The 18,953-nt window shown below is 34.7% G+C and overlaps 1 protein-coding gene across 1 annotated transcript; it reads left to right on the forward strand.

Annotated features, from left to right (window-relative positions):
• Positions 1-3,122: 3,122 nt before the first annotated feature.
• On the forward strand, positions 3,123-5,861 carry LOC110380451 (U-scoloptoxin(19)-Sm1a). The gene is made up of 3 exons (XM_021340447.3): positions 3,123-3,280; positions 4,018-4,164; positions 5,622-5,861. The coding sequence occupies exons 1-3, from the start codon at positions 3,193-3,195 to the stop codon at positions 5,753-5,755; spliced, it is 369 nt and encodes a 122-aa protein (XP_021196122.2). The 5' UTR covers positions 3,123-3,192; the 3' UTR covers positions 5,756-5,861.
• The last annotated feature ends 13,092 nt before the right edge of the window (positions 5,862-18,953 follow it).

The following is an 18,953-nucleotide window of genomic DNA, read 5'->3' on the forward strand; positions in this document are numbered from 1 at the left end:
GAGACTAAACAGTCGGCCGATAGTTGACAACATTTTTTAAAAAGAAAATCTTGATCAAAATCCTGTTCCAAAAGCCGTGGTGGAATAGTTTGAAAAGAAACAACCTCTCAAGTGTGAGTGCGTGGGTTGCATTCCAAGTCAGGCAAGTACCAATGCAACTTTTCTAACTCTGTATGTAGTTTCTAAGTATATTTTGTAGGTCCCGGCTGTCATTGAACATCCTTGGCAGTCATTATGGGTAGTCAGGACCAGTCTGGGCTGATACCAGTCTTACTAAGAGGTATTGGGTTGCCCAGGTAACTGGGTTGAGGAGGTCGGATTCAGTCGCATCTTGTAATACACTGGTACTCAGCTGCATCTGGTTAGACTGGAAACCGACCCCAACATAGTTGGGAAAAGGTTCCGGAGATGATGATGTTTTCAGTCAGTCTGATACCGGCTAAATACCTGATCTTTGTAATAGGCGTACTACCATCTTAATACTGATTTATGAGCTATCGGCCGACTAAAAGTTTGCAGTGTGAAGTCACTCTTAATGATCAACTGAGTCATCTTTTTATATAAGCTCTGAGATTACATAATGGTGTTTTAAGACTGGAGTTTTGCTTGGTAGTGGTACAAGATTTTAATGAGGCAAAATTTTGACGGCTTTTTGTTTTGAGTTTTAAGGATTTTAGAGTCTGAATAATTATATGTTTAACTTTATTTTTAGTTTTTATTTTAGTCAGAAAGACTTTGTAATTACTAATACGGGCTGTTTAGTAAATTATGCACTTAAGATGTATTTTTATTTTTATTTCAAGTAAGTTTAATCAGCCGGAAATCGATCACTTGGATTCACGGGCACTTGGAGAGGCGTATGTCCAGCAGTGGACTGCGAAAGGCTGATGATGATGATAAAGTTTAATCAACTAATCATCCACCAGTTCTGTCAACTTAAAGTAAAAATGTAAATAAAGCCTTTCATTGAAAATTCCCAGACTATATAATATTCTATAGTTTATTTACAGTCTGTAACTATCACAGTTCCTAAGATACATTCTGGTGACCGACAGACACCCACCGAAGTCCTATTAGGGTCCTGTTTTACCTGTCATCTATGAAAGGATATAATATCTATCCTATATTTGCTATCGAGATCAGGGACATCAGGTATACAAGTACCCACCCAAAACAAAAATGTGAAAGACTGCCAAGTTCGATAATATGGGAACGCTTCGCCTATAAAAGAAGTGAGATCTGAATAAGTACCAAGTTCCATACACATACCTCAGTTAAAAATAGTTACTTTTTAATGATGCTACTTGGCAAGTTTTCACACACCTTGTTATAAACCTACTAAATGCAATGAATCAAGTATTTAATTTTCTATTAAAACTTGCCAAGTAACATCATTAAAAAGTAACTATTTTTAACTGAGGTATGTGTATGGAACTTGGTACTTATTCAGATCTCACTTCTTTTATAGGCGAAGCGTTCCCATATTATCGAACTTGGCAGTCTTTCACATTTTTGTTTTGGGTGGGATTTCATTTATTTTTGTAAGGTTGTTTATTTTATTTTTTTCATATGACTAAGTTAGTTTAGGAAATGACTCATTTATACTATCTTTCAGATTTTTTAATATACACGCTTCTTACAAAGAAATGAACTAGATTTACCAACTGACTGACATGACATGTTATCATATATTATGTTTGTGGATCAAAGTTACACATTCGTTATTTTCGAAAGTGACTCACACTTGGCCGTTTTCAGATTTTTACTTTACTTTGACTAAATACAAACCTTTGTAACGAATTTCAGATCGGTACGACCATTCGAAGATATATTATATAAATATAGATAAATTTAGTTCGTTTTAGTTCCTTAGGGGTATAAAACACCTTCATTATTTTAAAACCGACTCACACTTGACCATTTTCAGATTTTTCCCTTTACCTTGACATAAAGACCTACCTCCATGCCAAATTTCAAGTCAATACGACCATTGGAAGTGGTCTAGGTTTTTGATGAGTGAGTCAGTCAGTCAGTCAGTCAGTGAGTGTATAGTAAAAATAGCGATTTTCTGACGTCAATATCTCAAGACCTACAATAGGTATATTAATGAAATTTTGTATTTTAGATAAGTGACGGGGTCTCAACAGATACTTGAAATTTGATATGCGTAAATAAAATAGATTTTGAGTTACAGGGTGTTCGAATTTGGCCCGAAATGGTTCGTGTAATATAACCCACGGCCGGTGTGTCGCTTTTTTTGCTCGAACTTGGCGGACACACTGCCGTGTGTCTAGATAATTAGATCTTAAGTTCAATGATCGTACAGAACTAGCTTTACGCCTACATACAAAACGTTTCTTGTCCAAGTAATTATGTGACAGTTAGTAAACAAGCATGTTGACTTACTGTTACTAATTACTAAGCCATTCAACTTTAATTCTGTATTAAATAAAAGTGAGTTCAATTTTTAAACTCTGATTTTCGTATATGTATGTTTGCTTTGTGAAATGCTCAGGAAAGACTTAGCTGGTTTAGACGAAACGTAGTGGGCTGATAGTTGGAAAACTGTACTATCTGTGGAATCCTCTGAGACACAGCTGGTATTTAGCACGTTCCTAAAAATCAATGATGTCTTTTCTAAAACTAATTATTCTTATTAGATAAAAATAATAAAGAAGTGAATGCCGAAGAAATACACTTATTTGTACATCTTTGGCAGTCGTTAAGGGTAGTCAGAAGCCAGAAAGTCTATTCTAATGACCAGTCTTAACAATTGGTGTATCAGGTTGCCTAGGTAACTGGATTGAAGAGGTCAGATGGTCAGTCAATCCATGTAAAACTATGATCGACATATAACGGCTAGACGGATGCTGACAAAAGTAGGCATGTGAGTATAATATTTTTAGACATACCTAACATTAACGTTACTCATATCTAAACCTATGAATATCTCACCATTGTCTTAACCTTCCTCAAAAACCTTTGTCAAATTAAAACATCCTTTATAACGTGTCGTAATCATAAGATAATACAGGATGTGTAATATATGAAGGTTATCATTTCTCACGACATATATGTTATATTGATCAACTTATACCAGTTATTTGCAGTAAGTAATCCATTCGTCTTAGCAAGTTAGACAAGAGAGGTCGTGTTACACGAAGAACCTTCTTTTTGGGAAGTCGGTCAAAAATGTTCTTCAAAATTGTGATTTTAGTGTCTTTGATAAATTACGGTGTGTCGGTTCTGAATGAGGAGTTTGAAGATGCGGCTGCGAGTTGTAAGTTTTTTTGAGTTTCAAACTTTGAAATTAGATGAAGGCTAAGGACCAAGTCAAATATTAATTTCGTAGACTTTTCCTTGTACTGTGCTCAAACAAGCCATTATTTACGCGGCTTCAAGTTTTTTTTTAGTTACTTATTTAAACTACTCTTGAAGAATTTATCTTTTATTTACTTCGTTATGAAATGTATCGATAAATAATCAGCATTACAAATAAGGGTTTGTTTACAAACATTGCTCAATGTAACTGGTTAACTAGGTTAGTTAAACATGAATGTTGCATAATACCTACTTGAATGAAGATGTTCTTACTAAGAAATTTCTAGAACAATAAATATTTTTTTATGTGTCTGTTCTAAGAGGAGTCTCAAGGTTTATTTTTATGGGACAGGAAAAATTGTACAATTATCAGATGTGTATTTTTTAAGATTTTACCATCTTATGGCTTGCTCATAAACATCACAGTACAGATATAACGTTAGCATTCTCTCTCAGATATAACTTGCTCCCACCACCGGTTAAACCCTCGACTCGTGGCAACGACTCTGCGCGCCTGGTTCAAAAGTATTATGTAGATTCCTTACTCCGTGATCCTGTAGCTTTCGCCAATAAATAGGTTATACCACTGAAATATTTTTCACGCCCGTTCAAATGAACAAATTACCTCTTCACTATTATAAGATTAGTACCTATAGATATTAGCTTAATCTTCTTACATTTCCAATGTCATTTCAGCGGGCAATGCCCCATTCTTCGAGTTGCCCTGTATGGTGGTGGGTGGTACTTGCGCCAGATCGGTGGCTTGCCCTAAAGGCACGAAGGTCAGTGCTAAAGGATTGTGCCCCGTACAACAAGAACATGGGATGGAGTGCTGCAGACCAAGTAAGTCTATAGTAAGTTTTTAAGTTTTTAATTGTTCTTTTTTATGGGCTTTCGGTGCTTTAAACTGATTTTAATTTAAGTTTACTTCTATCCTACTTATATTGTAAATGCGAAAGTCTGCTTCTTTGCTACGCTTTCACACAAAAACTACTTAACCCATCATCAAGAAACTTTTTACACATATACTTGGTTTTACTAGAATGAACATAGGATACTTTTTATTAACACACCATCACGCGGGCGAAGCCGCGGGTGGAAGCTAGTCAATATATATGTAATTCGGAAAGATTTGACTGCTTGAATTAAATAGGCTCCTCAACTGCTGAAACAAGTTGAATAATTCTTTCACTCTTAGGTTGGTACACTACCTGTACCGAGGATGGGCTATATTTTGTCTCTATATTTAACTTTTAATTTCACTATATTTAAGATCTCTGTTTAGTCTAGGTATTATTAGTTGAGCTATAACACCAGCATCTGAATGTTTTTGTGGGAAACTAACCTCTTTCATATTTGTTATAACTATAACCTGGGTATTATTAAGAATATTGACATCGCTCGAATTCAATGTTATTATAATATTATAATAACTTATATAATTCTTAGGCACAACTGCCGTCTATTCAATTGCTTTGACTATGATAACCTATTGTATTTGGTTCTCAAGTTTACATCTATAGTACGCGCCACGACTCAAGACCGACAGAAAGTTCTAGCCGATTATCGGCTACGGCAGCTGATCTCGTATAAGGACAGTAGCCAACTGCGCAGGACATATTAAAGCGTACAAGCATTTGCGCAGACACAGGTGCTCCCACTATTCCTTCACTCTCATAGCCCGATGAGAATCCAATCCGACAGAGAGAGACGGAGAGAGGTCAGGAGCAAGACCGAGGCTTACGTGCTCTCCGATACACGGGTGTATCAATCACCAACTTTAAGGCTCCGGGCTGCTTTGTGAAAGTTTCTAAAATGTACAAAGCGATTTCGGCGCGAACCGGGAATCGAACCCTAGATCTTGAGTTAGTGGCGTGGACTATACTTAGTCAAAATATTGTAGTATGTATAGTGAAAACCCACTTTTGTTCCTCCTAGAACCACGATACTACCCACCACCACCTAGGGTCACGATTACTCTTTTGAACGATCCCTCAAAAATATGTTATCCATTTGGTCCATTTTTTTACATTTCAGAATGCTCTTGTGTACGAAAAATATGACGAGTATTTCTAGAAGTTGAGGCGTCCTGTTCATATATTATTATGTACGTAGCTCATTAACCATCGAGTTTGGCTTGTCATTTATTTCAAGAACTTTTTGAATACAAAAAGCGAAGTGTTAGCACTCACGCAATTTGAATGTTATTGTCCAAATATATTAAACTTTCTGAACTACCAAAGATAGCTAAGTTTTAAGTTTCCCAATACATGTAGTTAATATATTTTTTCTTTTTTCAGCCCTAGTTGAAATGAGGTGTTCGTCGAAAGGTGGCGAGTGCGTTTCGAGCTTTTTCAAATGTCCTATATCTCTGAGAATAAGCGAAGCTACGGACTGCGCCAAGGATCAGACATGTTGTGTTTATGTCAAATAATTTATTTATTTTGTACAGTTTTAATTAGATTTGTAAAAATGTTTGACTGTTGTTGAAAATGTTAATAAACCTATAGTTAAGGAAGGATGAAACGCATTGTTGAAATAAAAGTACTTTTTTTTGTGAAATCTTGTTTCTTTTTCATCATTGTAAAACCGGCCAAGTGCGAGTAGGACTCGCGCACGCAGGGTTCCGTACCATTATTTAAAATGAGCAAACAAAAACACTTTTGTTGTATGGGAGCCCCCAAAATATTTAATTTTATTTTAGTGTTCAGTATTTGTTGATAAATCGGCAACAGAAATATGTATAATATTTTTGTGAAAACTTCAACTCTCTATTACGGTTAATGAGATACAGCCTACTGATAGACCGTTTAGTTGGATAGATCCCGTTTTACCCTTTGGGTACAGAACCCTAAAAATCAACGTGGGTGAAATTGTGAGAAGCAGTTAGTTATTTATAATAATAATTCCTACGCATAATATCCGTACCTACAGAATAATTTCCAGAAATCCCTAAGGCTTTGTTTTCGGTTCAAATAATGTGGTATTTATCTATGGTAATACGTAGTACAGTGTAGTTGTTATACTAATAAAGCAATTCCTGTACGAATAGTTGTTATAATCTATACTAATATTGTAAAATTGAAGAGTTTTGTTTGTTTGGTGTAGTTCAAGGAAAGGGATATAGGAATGGAACTTGTTTAGAAAGAAAATAGTGACGAAATTCAATTTTGATATTGATTGTGGTGAATAAAGTAGTAGTAGTAGTTTTAGTTTATAAATAGGAAAACTAATTTTGCTGGTGTCTTCAAAGGGTAAATTACAGCTTTACTTAATTAATAAGGTATCTAACACTAAAATAATTTTTCAAATTGGATCCAAAGTTTCTGAGATTACCGCCCTCTAACAAATAAACTCTTTAACTTTATGATATTGGTATAGATTTACTGAAAATATGACTTTAATAAGACTTTTACTCAATGAAAATTAAGTCAACATACAAATTGAAAACTTCAGTTAAGAATTTGTTTGGCTTATACAGTCGGCCTCAAAATAAAGTATGTTGACAGTCTAAAATTAGATACAGGAAACTCATTTTAATAATTACACCGGTAAGTACCGAAAAGTACGTTTTCGAGTAAATGACGAAATACTGAAGAGAAATACATACGTTACCCATTTTCTGAGAAACTTGAGGCTTATGTTACAAACGTTAACCTGTATAAACAATTTGTATGTGAATGTCACGTAAGGGGTGTTTTATAATTAGTTATGTTATCACTAGCTTACGTTAGTAGGGTTACCTGCATCTCGTGAGAACTAAATGGCGTGCCTGTATAAAAAAACCTATAAGCTCGATAAAACGCTATTTAATAGATATCTACTTGAAATTTTCATATAGGTCCGGTGGTTCCTGCAAGTAAGCAAACAATTTTTTTAGTAGTAGGTCCCTATAGCTAATGACTTATTTTCTTTGAATAAGTTTTGATTCAATAACTAACTGACGAAAAAAATATACCAAATGTATCTTAACATTTTGGGTTCCATATGGTGAAAGTTCTACGTCTTATGAAGTGATAATTGGCCTGGCATTTTGTAGATTACTAATTATGACAGAAATGAAATAGGTCTTCCTTAATTGCGTCAAAAATGTTCAGAAAGCCTATCTATACTCCCAGCCTATTCTCCAAAAAAAATCTTCTACAATATTTTACGACGCTAATTTGAATAGCATCACCCTGTATACAATATAATTAGAGTGTAACAAATACATTTTCGCTGTCGGTTAACGCTGGGCTAGACATTGTGCGGTCACGGCGAACGAGATCACGCTATTTGCTTATAGCTGGTACAGTTCACGACAGAAAATAGGACCAAAGACTTTTTTTTATCCAGGTGCAAAAAAAATGTAAATTGGCGGACTTAATGGGACAAGGCTTCAGCGGGGCCCAGTAGGGCCAACACCTGCAACGCCGTACATAAAAGGCCTCGATTTTTAGTCAGTAAGAGTCTGACACACCCTCACCGCTGCTAACCCACAGCGGGAGCGGTCATTTGATGATTTTTGTCATCGTTAAAAAAATGCTACAAGGCATTCTCTTCCATTTAACGATCGGTTTATAGGGAGATAGCATCTTTCTTTAGCCTTATTTTAAAAATAATACCATGTCAAATGTTCACTTTTATGTAGCATGTGGGCGTTGGATTACCAAACTTAATGAAACATTCTGTGTACAAAAAGGAAAATTAGAGTGTATTTATTTTTAGCCTGCAAATGAGTAATTTTATTTTTAACACAAGGCCTTCCGGAACTCTTTAAAGTCATAACATAACGCAACATTTGATAATGATAATGTTTTTTTTTCATTCAATTTTAGAATACATATATTATGTTATCAGTGTTGCATATTTACTCAAGTGTTCATTGACATAGTTGTGAGAGATAACTGTATTGTAAAAATAGCATAATACCCCACACAAAAAACTTCAATTACCCTAATTGACATTTTTGCAAGCCCAAAAGAGCTTTACACTGAATTCGGAAACAAAACAGCATCTGAACCATTGTTTACATTTTGTGTCCCATTTCCACCGGCCGCACGTGTATTTCAAAACAATGCATGCAGCCACCCTTTTGTAAGGAAGACTAAAATATACATAAACACGTCAAATAAACATTAAAAGCCTGAGTGACGTGTTTTAGTAGTATTGTTCCAATTGTTGGGTTAGATTTGTTGGCAATTAACTGTAATGTGGTAATTAGGCTTCCGTTTTTAGGTTTGGCGTGTATTGATGTTCTAATGAGGTTTTTTTTTTAATATTTATTGTTTTAATAGTATAGTCATATTGGATATTTTTTTATATGAACATATTATAATGATCCTAAGAATAATAATTAATTCTTCATACAGTAGTTTATGCTGATTAGATTTCTAGGAAGACTAGAATTATATTTGATTTGATTTCTATCTTCAATTGTTTCACGAGAATACGTATAGTTGAAATAATTATGCCTTACTTGGAACTATTACATAATATTTGGCACACTGACAAAAGAGCTAGATGAAGAGTACTACAATCCTACATGTCTTACATTATGATTCATATTAACATAATTAGAACGTGACTGTCTATGTACAGTAAAGTGAACTATTTGGTATCTACTGGGATAAATAGTATAGATTTTTTTTTCAAATGTTACTACATTATTATTGTATAATCCATTCCTGGTTTCTGCGAGAAATATTAACTAACAAACTACACATGCAAAATTTTAAGATTATAATAATTTGTTGTTTTAATTTTGTTTACTTATTTACTTTAAAATGTTTACCAATAGTTTCTGTGTACCTACTATAGGCTTAAGTATACAATTTTAATATGACTCGGATTTACATAATCGCCCATTGCTAATTCCCAGTTAACCTACATACACAAAAACAAAGTATTGATATAATCTTTTAACAGATCGAGCAAATTCATCACAAAACCTAGTAGGTACACTATAAAGTGCACCACATTTTTATTTAGCAAGTTTATAACAAAATTCTCACTCCAGTTCATAATGATAACTAGTAGATGTGCAACGTTGAATATAAATGCGCTCTCAGCCCGTGTGCATATTTTTGCCAAAACTGCTAACGTTAATATTTCATGACGTGACGGTACACTAAAGAGTAACACTTTATTATGTTTGAATTTTGTTTTTTGGTCTCTCTTTTGTTTTTTGGATGAAAACTGGGACAAACTCCCATTCTATTCACAATTTTAATCACTTTTTAACCAACTTTCGAAAAGAAGGAGGTTGTCAATTCGCATGTATTTAAAAAAGAAGTATTGGTGATGAATCTCAACTTCTCCATAGCCATATGAAAATTAAAAACATGGTAATTCTAACGTGGAAACATTTCTAAAACTATTAGATTAACTTAGTTTTAATAGTAATAAACTCACCGTAACGACTAGATGCGAATCGAATAAAAAAAAAAATAAGAAAATTCAATTTTCAATTTCATTCATTAAAACTTCATCCTATCGACCATATTCCAAGAACTTTACTAAAAGCAAACGATACAACACGAACCTGTACCAATCAATACAGTACAAGTTTCCAATAACCGATCCCTCACAAATCACCAATCCAATTAGTGCAATCCTCAAATTGAAACAAAGTGCAGTTTATCAAACTGTCGTCTGATTTAAAAAAAAAACGCTAGAAAAAAAAGCACCATGAAGAACAAAATGACTAGCGGAGGTGCCATAATGGAAAATCTACTAAGAAAGTAGCGCGTCAAAATGGCGGGCGGGGGACGAGGAACGTTGCTGTCGACGCCTTCTTTGGATCCATTCATTTATTGTAATACCAAAAATCGTTAACACTGACTCAAAGAACAAAAACGCATCATTAGTCCACTCGTAACTGATCCTTTTGGTCATGTACACTATACGTATTTGACCTAGCGGAAGGCGCCTGACCTACCTGCATCATAACATCTCCGCTCATCTTTCCTCACTCCGTGAAAGCACCAAGTCATTCCGTTGAAGATTTTAATTCGAGTGAAAGGAAACTTTTCTTGTTTCCAGCGAGTTTCACGCGAGGAACCGTCCCTGATTAATGGTACTTGGCTGAAGATAAAAAACGGACGCTCTAGCTTGCTTGTGTTTTAAAAAAAAGTTTTTACACAAGTCACCAAATTGTGACGTCATTGTTTTTGATGTGTTACGTGATTTTGGGAAAGGTGGCAAAAATGTATGCAGGTTTGATTCGAGTGAGACGCTCGCTTGTTAGTGCAAGCCGTTTGAATTTTTGGGAGCAGCTGTCTTTTTTGTTGCTTTTTGTGACTGATAGAGGCAATTTTGAGTGTAGTGTACCTTCGGTATTTAATTATTTTATTTTTTGTGGGAATATTGTTTGAACTAGTTTAAACCATTAAAATTTAGTGAGATTTCTACGGCAAATAGTTTTAATATAAAAATCGTGTTAATGTTTCATTTTCAATTAGTTCAATACCAATCCACTAATTACAGGGTGAATCATTTCAATATACCAATCAACAAAGCATTTAGTATCATTTAAAGTCATGCAAACAGCCTAAAGTCTAAATGAAAAAGCAATTTTTGTAAGATATAAGCACTGAAGGCTGAACACAGTTAGTCTGTTCAAATGTAGCAAGGATTTGATTCCCTAGATACGCCTCTGAACAAACTTGCAATTAGCCCAAAAGCCTAACTGAAGACAGTTTATTGAAGATACATTTATGTTCCAGATGTAGGGATAAATCTATGATATGCTTTCCGATGTTCTTTGAACATAAAAAGGACAATAAATATATAAATTTAAAAAGTACAACATAGGTTGCATCATCCTCCGAGCCTTTTTCCCAATCATGTTGGGGTCGGCTTCCAGTCTAACCGGATTCAGCTGTGTACCAGTGCTTTACAAGAAGCGACTGCCTATCTGACCTCCTCAACCCAGTTACCCGGGCAACCCAATACCCCTTGGTTAGACTGGTGTCAGACTTACTGGCTTCTGACTACCCGTAAAGACTGCCAAGGATGTTCAATGACAGCCGGGATCTACATACACACCACCAAATAATGTGGCATATAATTCCAATTATTTGTCAGTTTTTTAATACATCAGTCTATGTTTCTTTCTTTACAGATATGATAAAGGGAATAATTTTTTTGTTTCTTTGACTGTACCATTAAGGCTCCGAAAAAATCTTTCACTATTGTAAGGCTAAACTTTTCCCGAGTAACATAGGCTATATTTTATCCCGATATGGGCAAAAGTTCCCACAGGACGCGAGTGAAACCGCATTAAAACAACCAGTTTTTTAAATAAAGCAAATCCTCTTTTACTTTTTTTACATTTTTTGGCAAAAGCATTGAGAAAACAATTCTCTCTTCAATAAAAATGCATTCACCCACTTTATTTAAATACCAAATATTTCCATCACTTTTGCAAGCAAATCGACGACCATCTCTGCATACATTACCCGACAAAAGGCGGGAGAGAGAGGAAGCCGAAAAAATATTCAAAAAAATAACAAAGTCTGCACGTGCTGCTAAAAACTTTCTATAGTTTTACAGTTTTTTCAGCATAATTTATAGAGTCGTCGTTGTTTTGAAATCTGTGTCTTTTTAGGTTTATGAAGTTTTGATGTGAATTGCTAGTGAAATCGTTTTTAAGTTTTAAGCACACTAATATGTATAGGTGTATGTTTGACTGCGCCAAAACTGCAAGAAGTTGATAAAAAAAATCCATGAGTTACCAACTTAATACTTTTTACTCAGTTGAAGCAAGTGGTTCTCCTTGGATGCGGGTAATTCCGGGGGTATAGCTAGTTTAGTTTTGTTACTTTTGTCACGTGTTATAATCTGTTGCACCCTCGTGCCTAAGGCCCCCGAATGACATGAGAAGCAGTCATTGCCACAATCTTTTTGGACGGATTTGAACAAACTCTGACACCAGGGCTTATTAGATGATTAAACCTACAGCTGACTCGATAAGAATAAGATAAAACTCTACTCAAAAGTTATAAAAATCTTAACAGGACTATCCAATAGAATCTCCAGCTACTTATGCGTTATTCAAAGCAACATGTTAGTTTTGAACGTGACTCCGGCCATTGCCAACACAATTCTTACTGAACTTGTACTTACTGCGTAATAGAATAGAGTGGTGCTGTGGTGCATATAAGGATTTTTGCAGCTTGAATGGGGATTCATGATAAAAAAATCTTTGTAAATGTGTTAAGGTTCTTTTGTTTTGGAGATGAATGTCTTGAACTGACGAATTGGTAAGCAGAAGATGATATTTTGTTTGTTCTTTTGAAATAATTAGTCTCAAAAGCTTCTGGTCCAATCTGAAAAAAAGTTATATAGCCCACTAGCTTTTGCCCGCGACTTCGTTCGCATGATATAGTGACTTCCGGCATATTTTTGGTTTGACCAATAGATGGCGCTATATGTCCGGAATAAATTTTATTTTTATATTTTTTTTGAAATAAAAACTATCCTATGTCCTTTCTCAAGTTCCAAACTATGTCTGTACCAAATTTCACACAAATTGGTTCAGTAGTTTAGGCGTGAAGAAAAGACAGACAGACAGACAGAGTTACTTTCACATTTATAATATTAGTTAGGATTAGGATTTAGCGAGGAAGGAAACAGTGCTGTGATTAACACTTTTTTTAATACAAGACACAAATACATAGAAACACTATATCTAAACCAAAATGGCCATCCATACACATGCAAGATTTTTTTATTTTATGCGGGAATCGAGCCCGCAACCTTTAGCGCGGCAAGCAGATACATTAACTATTCCGCTATCTAGCACTTTTCAAATAATTCAATATGACTATCAAATTGACCAGTTCTACGTTGGATTTCGAGTACTCCAGATATTCAGCTGTCTTAGGTATTTGCGATAACAAACATGGTTCAATCAAACACACTCTCTGAGGCGTGACGTCTTGTCCGAGTGGGGACGACCATAAATGGAATCTAACTTGGAATATGAGAGATATACATATCTCTGCTTCAATGATTTATCAATCACGTAAGAAAGCTTTGAGATTTCACTATCTAATCTAATATTGTAAAGAGAAAAATAATTTGTTTGTCAAATGATCTGAAACTACTTAACCGCCTTGTAAAATTCTTTCTTCATTGCGAAGCTACACCATCCCAAGTAAAGTGTGCTCCATTTTATCCGGGTACGGAAAAAAGTTTTCCCGGTATGCGAATGACATCAAGAGAAACAGCTAGTCATTTTTAATTTCATATTTCAAGATAAAACCTCCTCGGTCAAAGGCAAATTCCAAAATCTAAAATTCAAATTGAACAACGAACACTTTTACACAACGCATTCTAGAACGTTCCATTCGATTTCACCATACGTAAACGTACATTTGGACTTTTATTTACCCGTTTTCTAGATCCGACCACTGGCTAGATGTGGCTAGACCAATGCAGCTTGGAACGGGTAAGTCATTAGTTCTGTGGTAAGCTTGTCCCGTATTTTCTGCAACAAGTGTTAGTGTCAAAATTGTTGGTGGGATATTGGGTTCTGACGGTCTGTTTATTTTTGTTTTAGGGGTATTTGTTTTATTAGAGGACTTGGTAGAGGAAATGTGTTATAATTTTTATTTCGTTCATTTTTTTGAATTCATCACATACTATGTCTTGTTTGAACTACATTTTATCTTGTTTGACCTTAACTAACACCCAATGCTTCTCTATTTGAAAGGAAGCCTGTGCCCAGCAAAATGGATGATAGAAAGGCTGATGATGATGACCTACCTTGCAAAACTACCTCTTTTCAGCTTTTAACAAGTGCATTTATATACAAAGCACTTTCTTCGTTACACTCTTGTACCTACTCGTAATCACTCTTGACAAATAATTCCAGTTTAACATTCCTCATCTCACTTATCATTCCAAATTCAACAAATACCAACAAGCAGACATCAGGTGTGCCATTAATAATTGTTCTCGTAATTATAACGTTATTAATAAGCGGAATCAGCTGTGTGGAACATTCGGTAATCATGTTTAAACAGCACCACAATTTCCATGCGTCACTGGTTTGTAAGCGTTACAGTGAAATTCGAATGTTGTTAGCTACTTTTGCAATGGGCAATTACAATCAAACTTAGTTATATTTTTGACGTTCATAAGTGCTCGTGAAGGCGTAGATGAAATAAATGATTTGACTTTGACTTTGTTAGAAAACTATCGGATTTTATACATCCTCAAAAGTCAGGAATATATGTAAAATCACGAACAAGACCATATTTTTCATATAATTAGCGTTGGATGAAAAAAAAACAGTTGCGCAGTTTGAGTTATACCCTAATCCTAAACTCCCACAATATTTTCAGAACTTCCAACAATATTTCAAAGTCCAAAATTATAATCTTGGCACAAAGAAAACCAAAACAAGGCTAATCTAAAGCAGCTCCTTTTAATTTAGAAGCCGCATCCTTAAGAGTTCCGGCACACTGCAAACTTTAAGTCGGCCGATAGTCAAAATTGCTTGGGTTCATAACCCAGTATGAAGATGAATGATGTACTATGCACATCACAAAGATCAAGTATTAAGCCGGTATCAAACCAACTGATAACTTTCATTGGAATCAAAATTATCTTCTTCTTTTTCTTCAATTTAAGAGCCCAGCTCTTGTCGGTGCAGCTCCTTCCATTTACGCCTATCTAGCCCCAACTCCTGAACTTCCTTGTACGTCACAACATTCACCTTCTCTTTAATTTGCTTCATGTAGCTGTACCTTGGACGACCCCTTAAAATGGTCTTAAAAAAATATTTTTGCCAACCATCGGGTCAACTACCGGCCGACTATTTAGTGTTCAGTGTGCAGGTTACCCTTAAGAGTTCTCGGGAGCTAGTAAATTTCCTGCAAATTGAGTGACTTGTTTGCCTTCCCTCCACAAATGCGTCCCTGGACAATGCACTCTTGCCGGGTCACTCTCGTCTTAAATGTTATTAGCTGTCTGCAAAAGAAATAAGAACACTGTTTATGTTTGGGATAAAATTGCGAAGCTTTGTGGTGTTGCAAAAATGTTATACCTGAGAATATAGAAACTGTAATTTCTGAGAATTTTTATTTAGAAAGTACACGGTTCTAGAGACAAGGGCAACAAGTATTTTTTGTGTTCTCTCTCAACCCTAATTTGCCAGATATTTTGTAGGTATATTTTTATTTTGTTATAATTTGGAATACAAACATTTATTCATACACATATTTTCTACTTTCTCAGTGTAGGTAGCACTTTCCATTTTTTATTTTTTTCTAAGTATTCACAACATAAAATGGCAAAAATTCCATGCACTTCACAGAAAGCTCAACCTTTTTCCCAACCAAATATCTAAAGGAATCAAGAACCTTTAAAAGTGGAACTAGTAACACGCTATAAGTTTCCAACACCAATATTATAATGCTTCGTACAAATTGAGTGGCGAAGACGTGTGGGACCGCTCTTCTCGTTAACGTAAGTGAGTTTCGATGTACCAACATCGGTTTATGCAGCTTTAGGGAAATAATTGTGGGTATGCTGAGATTTTTTGCGTTGATGGTCCTTTAAGGAGTTTTTGGAGTTCAGTTGTGAAAGATGGTGTGGTTTAATATGGATCTGGTAGTATTAAAGTTATATTGGTTACAGTAAAATTTCTCTATTTTAAGAAGACGAGATGGGATCTGTTACTGATCTGATGAGGTATTTAGTATGCATAATTAGAACTCATTACAAAAAGTACATTTTTTACAGAAATCGCTCTTGAATTTGCTGATAGTGTAATAAAATTAGATTAAAAATAGATAAGAATTTATTTTTCTTCAAATTCTCGAAAGTATGCACGTCAATTTCAGGTCAGTCAGAAGAAAGTTTTTTTTTTTTAAAAGAAAATGTTATATTTGTTGTGAACCTATTTTTGAACTTAAGTTCCTAACTAAGTTTAACTATTAAAGAAATAGTCCTTGACAAATTGCTTTTTAAATACACTAAAGATCATCCTTGTGAAACTGTGTAGCGCTTTGTTCGCAATGTTTTTAGGTTGCATCGGGTCGCAAATAAAGTCAGTGAAAATATTCAGAATGGAATGTTACTCAAAGCTTTGCGCATATCTTGCTTATTTGGTCCAATTGCTTTCTGCAATTTGTTGCATTCCAGATAATGTCGTGTATGTAGAACGTATGTGCAAAAAGATCTTTCTAGAATGTTTGCAAACACTGCAAAGACTTTTATTACTTCTATTTATCATTATATGAGAGGTTAGTCACCTAACATGGTATAGTGTCTGTGATTTCTCAAATTACCTTTAGTCAGAGGATATGCAATTCTCCTACTTTACTAATAAGCTTATACAATACGATGCATACTGTTGATGCTATTTGTTAGTAAAAAAATAATTCGTTTCCTAAATATTTGCCTAAATCTTCATCACAACCAAAACTACCAACTGCAATGTCTATAACAGCTTTATTAGCAAAATCTTCACGAAGAAAACCACGCAAAGCACATCATCTAAAATCTCTTCACGCTCTACTTCGCACACGCTTACCACATTAGAAGACACTAAAACACTTAATACGATCTCTAATACCCCTTATGCCTAGTCTACACAAACTGTCTCCGGAGCATTAACGCGGCTCGTTACCAACTTGCAACTTGGATAAGCAGCAGAAACTACAAGATGCTAGGAAACTTTTAATGCTATAAGAAATGATACGTTCGCTGTGTACCCATTTTCGAGGCGGAAATTATTTTGAGTGCGGTTAAAGGGGGTTTGAAAGTGCCTGTTTATGGAGCTGTGACATTTAATGTCACGCCTGTGTTACTTGAAGGTGAAATTATTTTGAAAGTAACACTACTGAGACAGAGGCTATAAAAAAGAGAAAGAAGAAACTGCATTATAAGAAAAACAGCTTTGATAGGCATCCTAATTAGGTATGGTAAGATTGCAACAAATCATACAAGTTATATAGTAGAAGGCTATCGTAAAGTCTTCTACAGAAAAGTTTGATGATTCAAAACGTGGGTATGAAAACTTTAGTGTTAGTTGTGTATATCCTAGACATCTTTCTTTTGTATGAATATTGATAAACATGTTAAAATCTTTTTACTTTCAAGGTAAGTTATCTTGAGGGCGAATAATCATTATAATATTTCCTTGATCTTATGGCTTATTATTCAGCAATTTACTTTTATGTAAGGGTTAAATGTTTGTGAATTTTATAAAAACAGCACAAACTCAAGCGATAACGTTTAAACATGACATTTATCCGGTAAACACCAGAATTTGTTTTTAACATTCTTTGTAAAGGATTTTTTGTACAAATGCATTGGTTGATAAATATTTTCAATTGGGTTTCTTTACCCGTTATACTCAAACGTTACTTTATTAGTCTCACACACAGTTTTTCTGTCGTACGGTATAACAATTGACTTATCGTAAAACACAGATGTATCGTGTGTTTTAACTATTGATGTTTGAGCAGTACTTAATATTGTATGACATTTCAGTATTCAGCCATTAGACATAAATATCATTTGACTAAACTGAGACCAAAATTGAATTTACTACTATGTAACCTAAATTATTAAAGGTTATTTATTGAAGAGAACGATAAGACTATGAAAGATACCATCAACAAAATATTCTATGCTATGACATTCAATGAAACACAATGGTGACAGTTGTTTGTTCTCACGAAGATCAAGCCGCCAAGAAACGTAATAATATAGACAACATAGTAATGTTATTGTGTACAATATACAGGGATTAAAATGACTGTCAAGTAGTATCTATCCGATTCTTTATTTCGATATTTATGGATTAATTACCAATAGTAGCAAAAGCTCTTGAAACAACGTGAGCTGGTAAACATAAAGTAAGTAAAGTAATGTCATAAGAAATTTTAAAAACTGCTTCTACAACTATATAACAACCTATGTAAATTCGTGGCATGGTGGTTAAAGAATCTACCTCTCACGTAGATTCCAGGTCAGACAAGGACCAATGTAACATTTCTTCCTAAAGTTAGGTATACATATTTACTTCCTAAGTCTATCTTAGACACAAGGTAGAAAAAATCTTGAAGAAACCTTCATCAGGTCTTTCTCCTATAGAATTATTCAAGGATCTACAAAACGGCTAGCAAAAATCTGGGTACACCACAGAAGTAAGTTTGATGACTCCCTCGGGAAATAGAAACCCGGTAATATGTTATTCATTGAATCATTTCTAGAACTATCCACGAATATTGTTGGGTACGGAGTTATTCATGTGGGAATTAGTGGCAGGTATAACTCAAACCGTACATAATATAGGTTTTTGGGAAATAATATATTTCTTAGAGATAGGATAAATGCCAGAAAGTTATCTGTAATACTATAAACTACCCACCTAATTGACAGTCATTCAATACACTGCTATTTATATACCTTAGAGGCTCTGAAACAACTGAAGCCAATTGAAATTATTTTACATTTGGAAAGGATCACTATTGTCCGGTAGCATAGGTCATATTTTATCCAAGTACGGGAAGTCATTTCTTCGGAACGCACTCCAAAGTATATTGGCGTAAATATTATCCTTACTTAAATTCCAGGTTTAAATACTTCCAGTTACCTCTTTGAAAGCCTCACTTTCATTCTCATCAAAA

Source organism: Helicoverpa armigera, chromosome 5 (genome assembly GCF_030705265.1).
Source record: "Helicoverpa armigera isolate CAAS_96S chromosome 5, ASM3070526v1, whole genome shotgun sequence".
In the NCBI taxonomy this organism is placed as follows: domain Eukaryota; kingdom Metazoa; phylum Arthropoda; class Insecta; order Lepidoptera; family Noctuidae; genus Helicoverpa; species Helicoverpa armigera.

What these genes read in the sequence shown, in the direction of transcription:
- LOC110380451 (XM_021340447.3), top strand. Translation starts at nt 3,193, where the DNA reads ATGTTCTTCAAAATTGTGATTTTAGTGTCTTTGATAAATTACGGTGTG. An exon ending in TGAAGATGCGGCTGCGAGTT is followed by an intron (nt 3,281 to 4,017) that starts GTAAGTTTTTTT and finishes ATGTCATTTCAG; the next exon opens with CGGGCAATGCCCCATTCTTC. An exon ending in GATGGAGTGCTGCAGACCAA is followed by an intron (nt 4,165 to 5,621) that starts GTAAGTCTATAG and finishes TTCTTTTTTCAG; the next exon opens with CCCTAGTTGAAATGAGGTGT.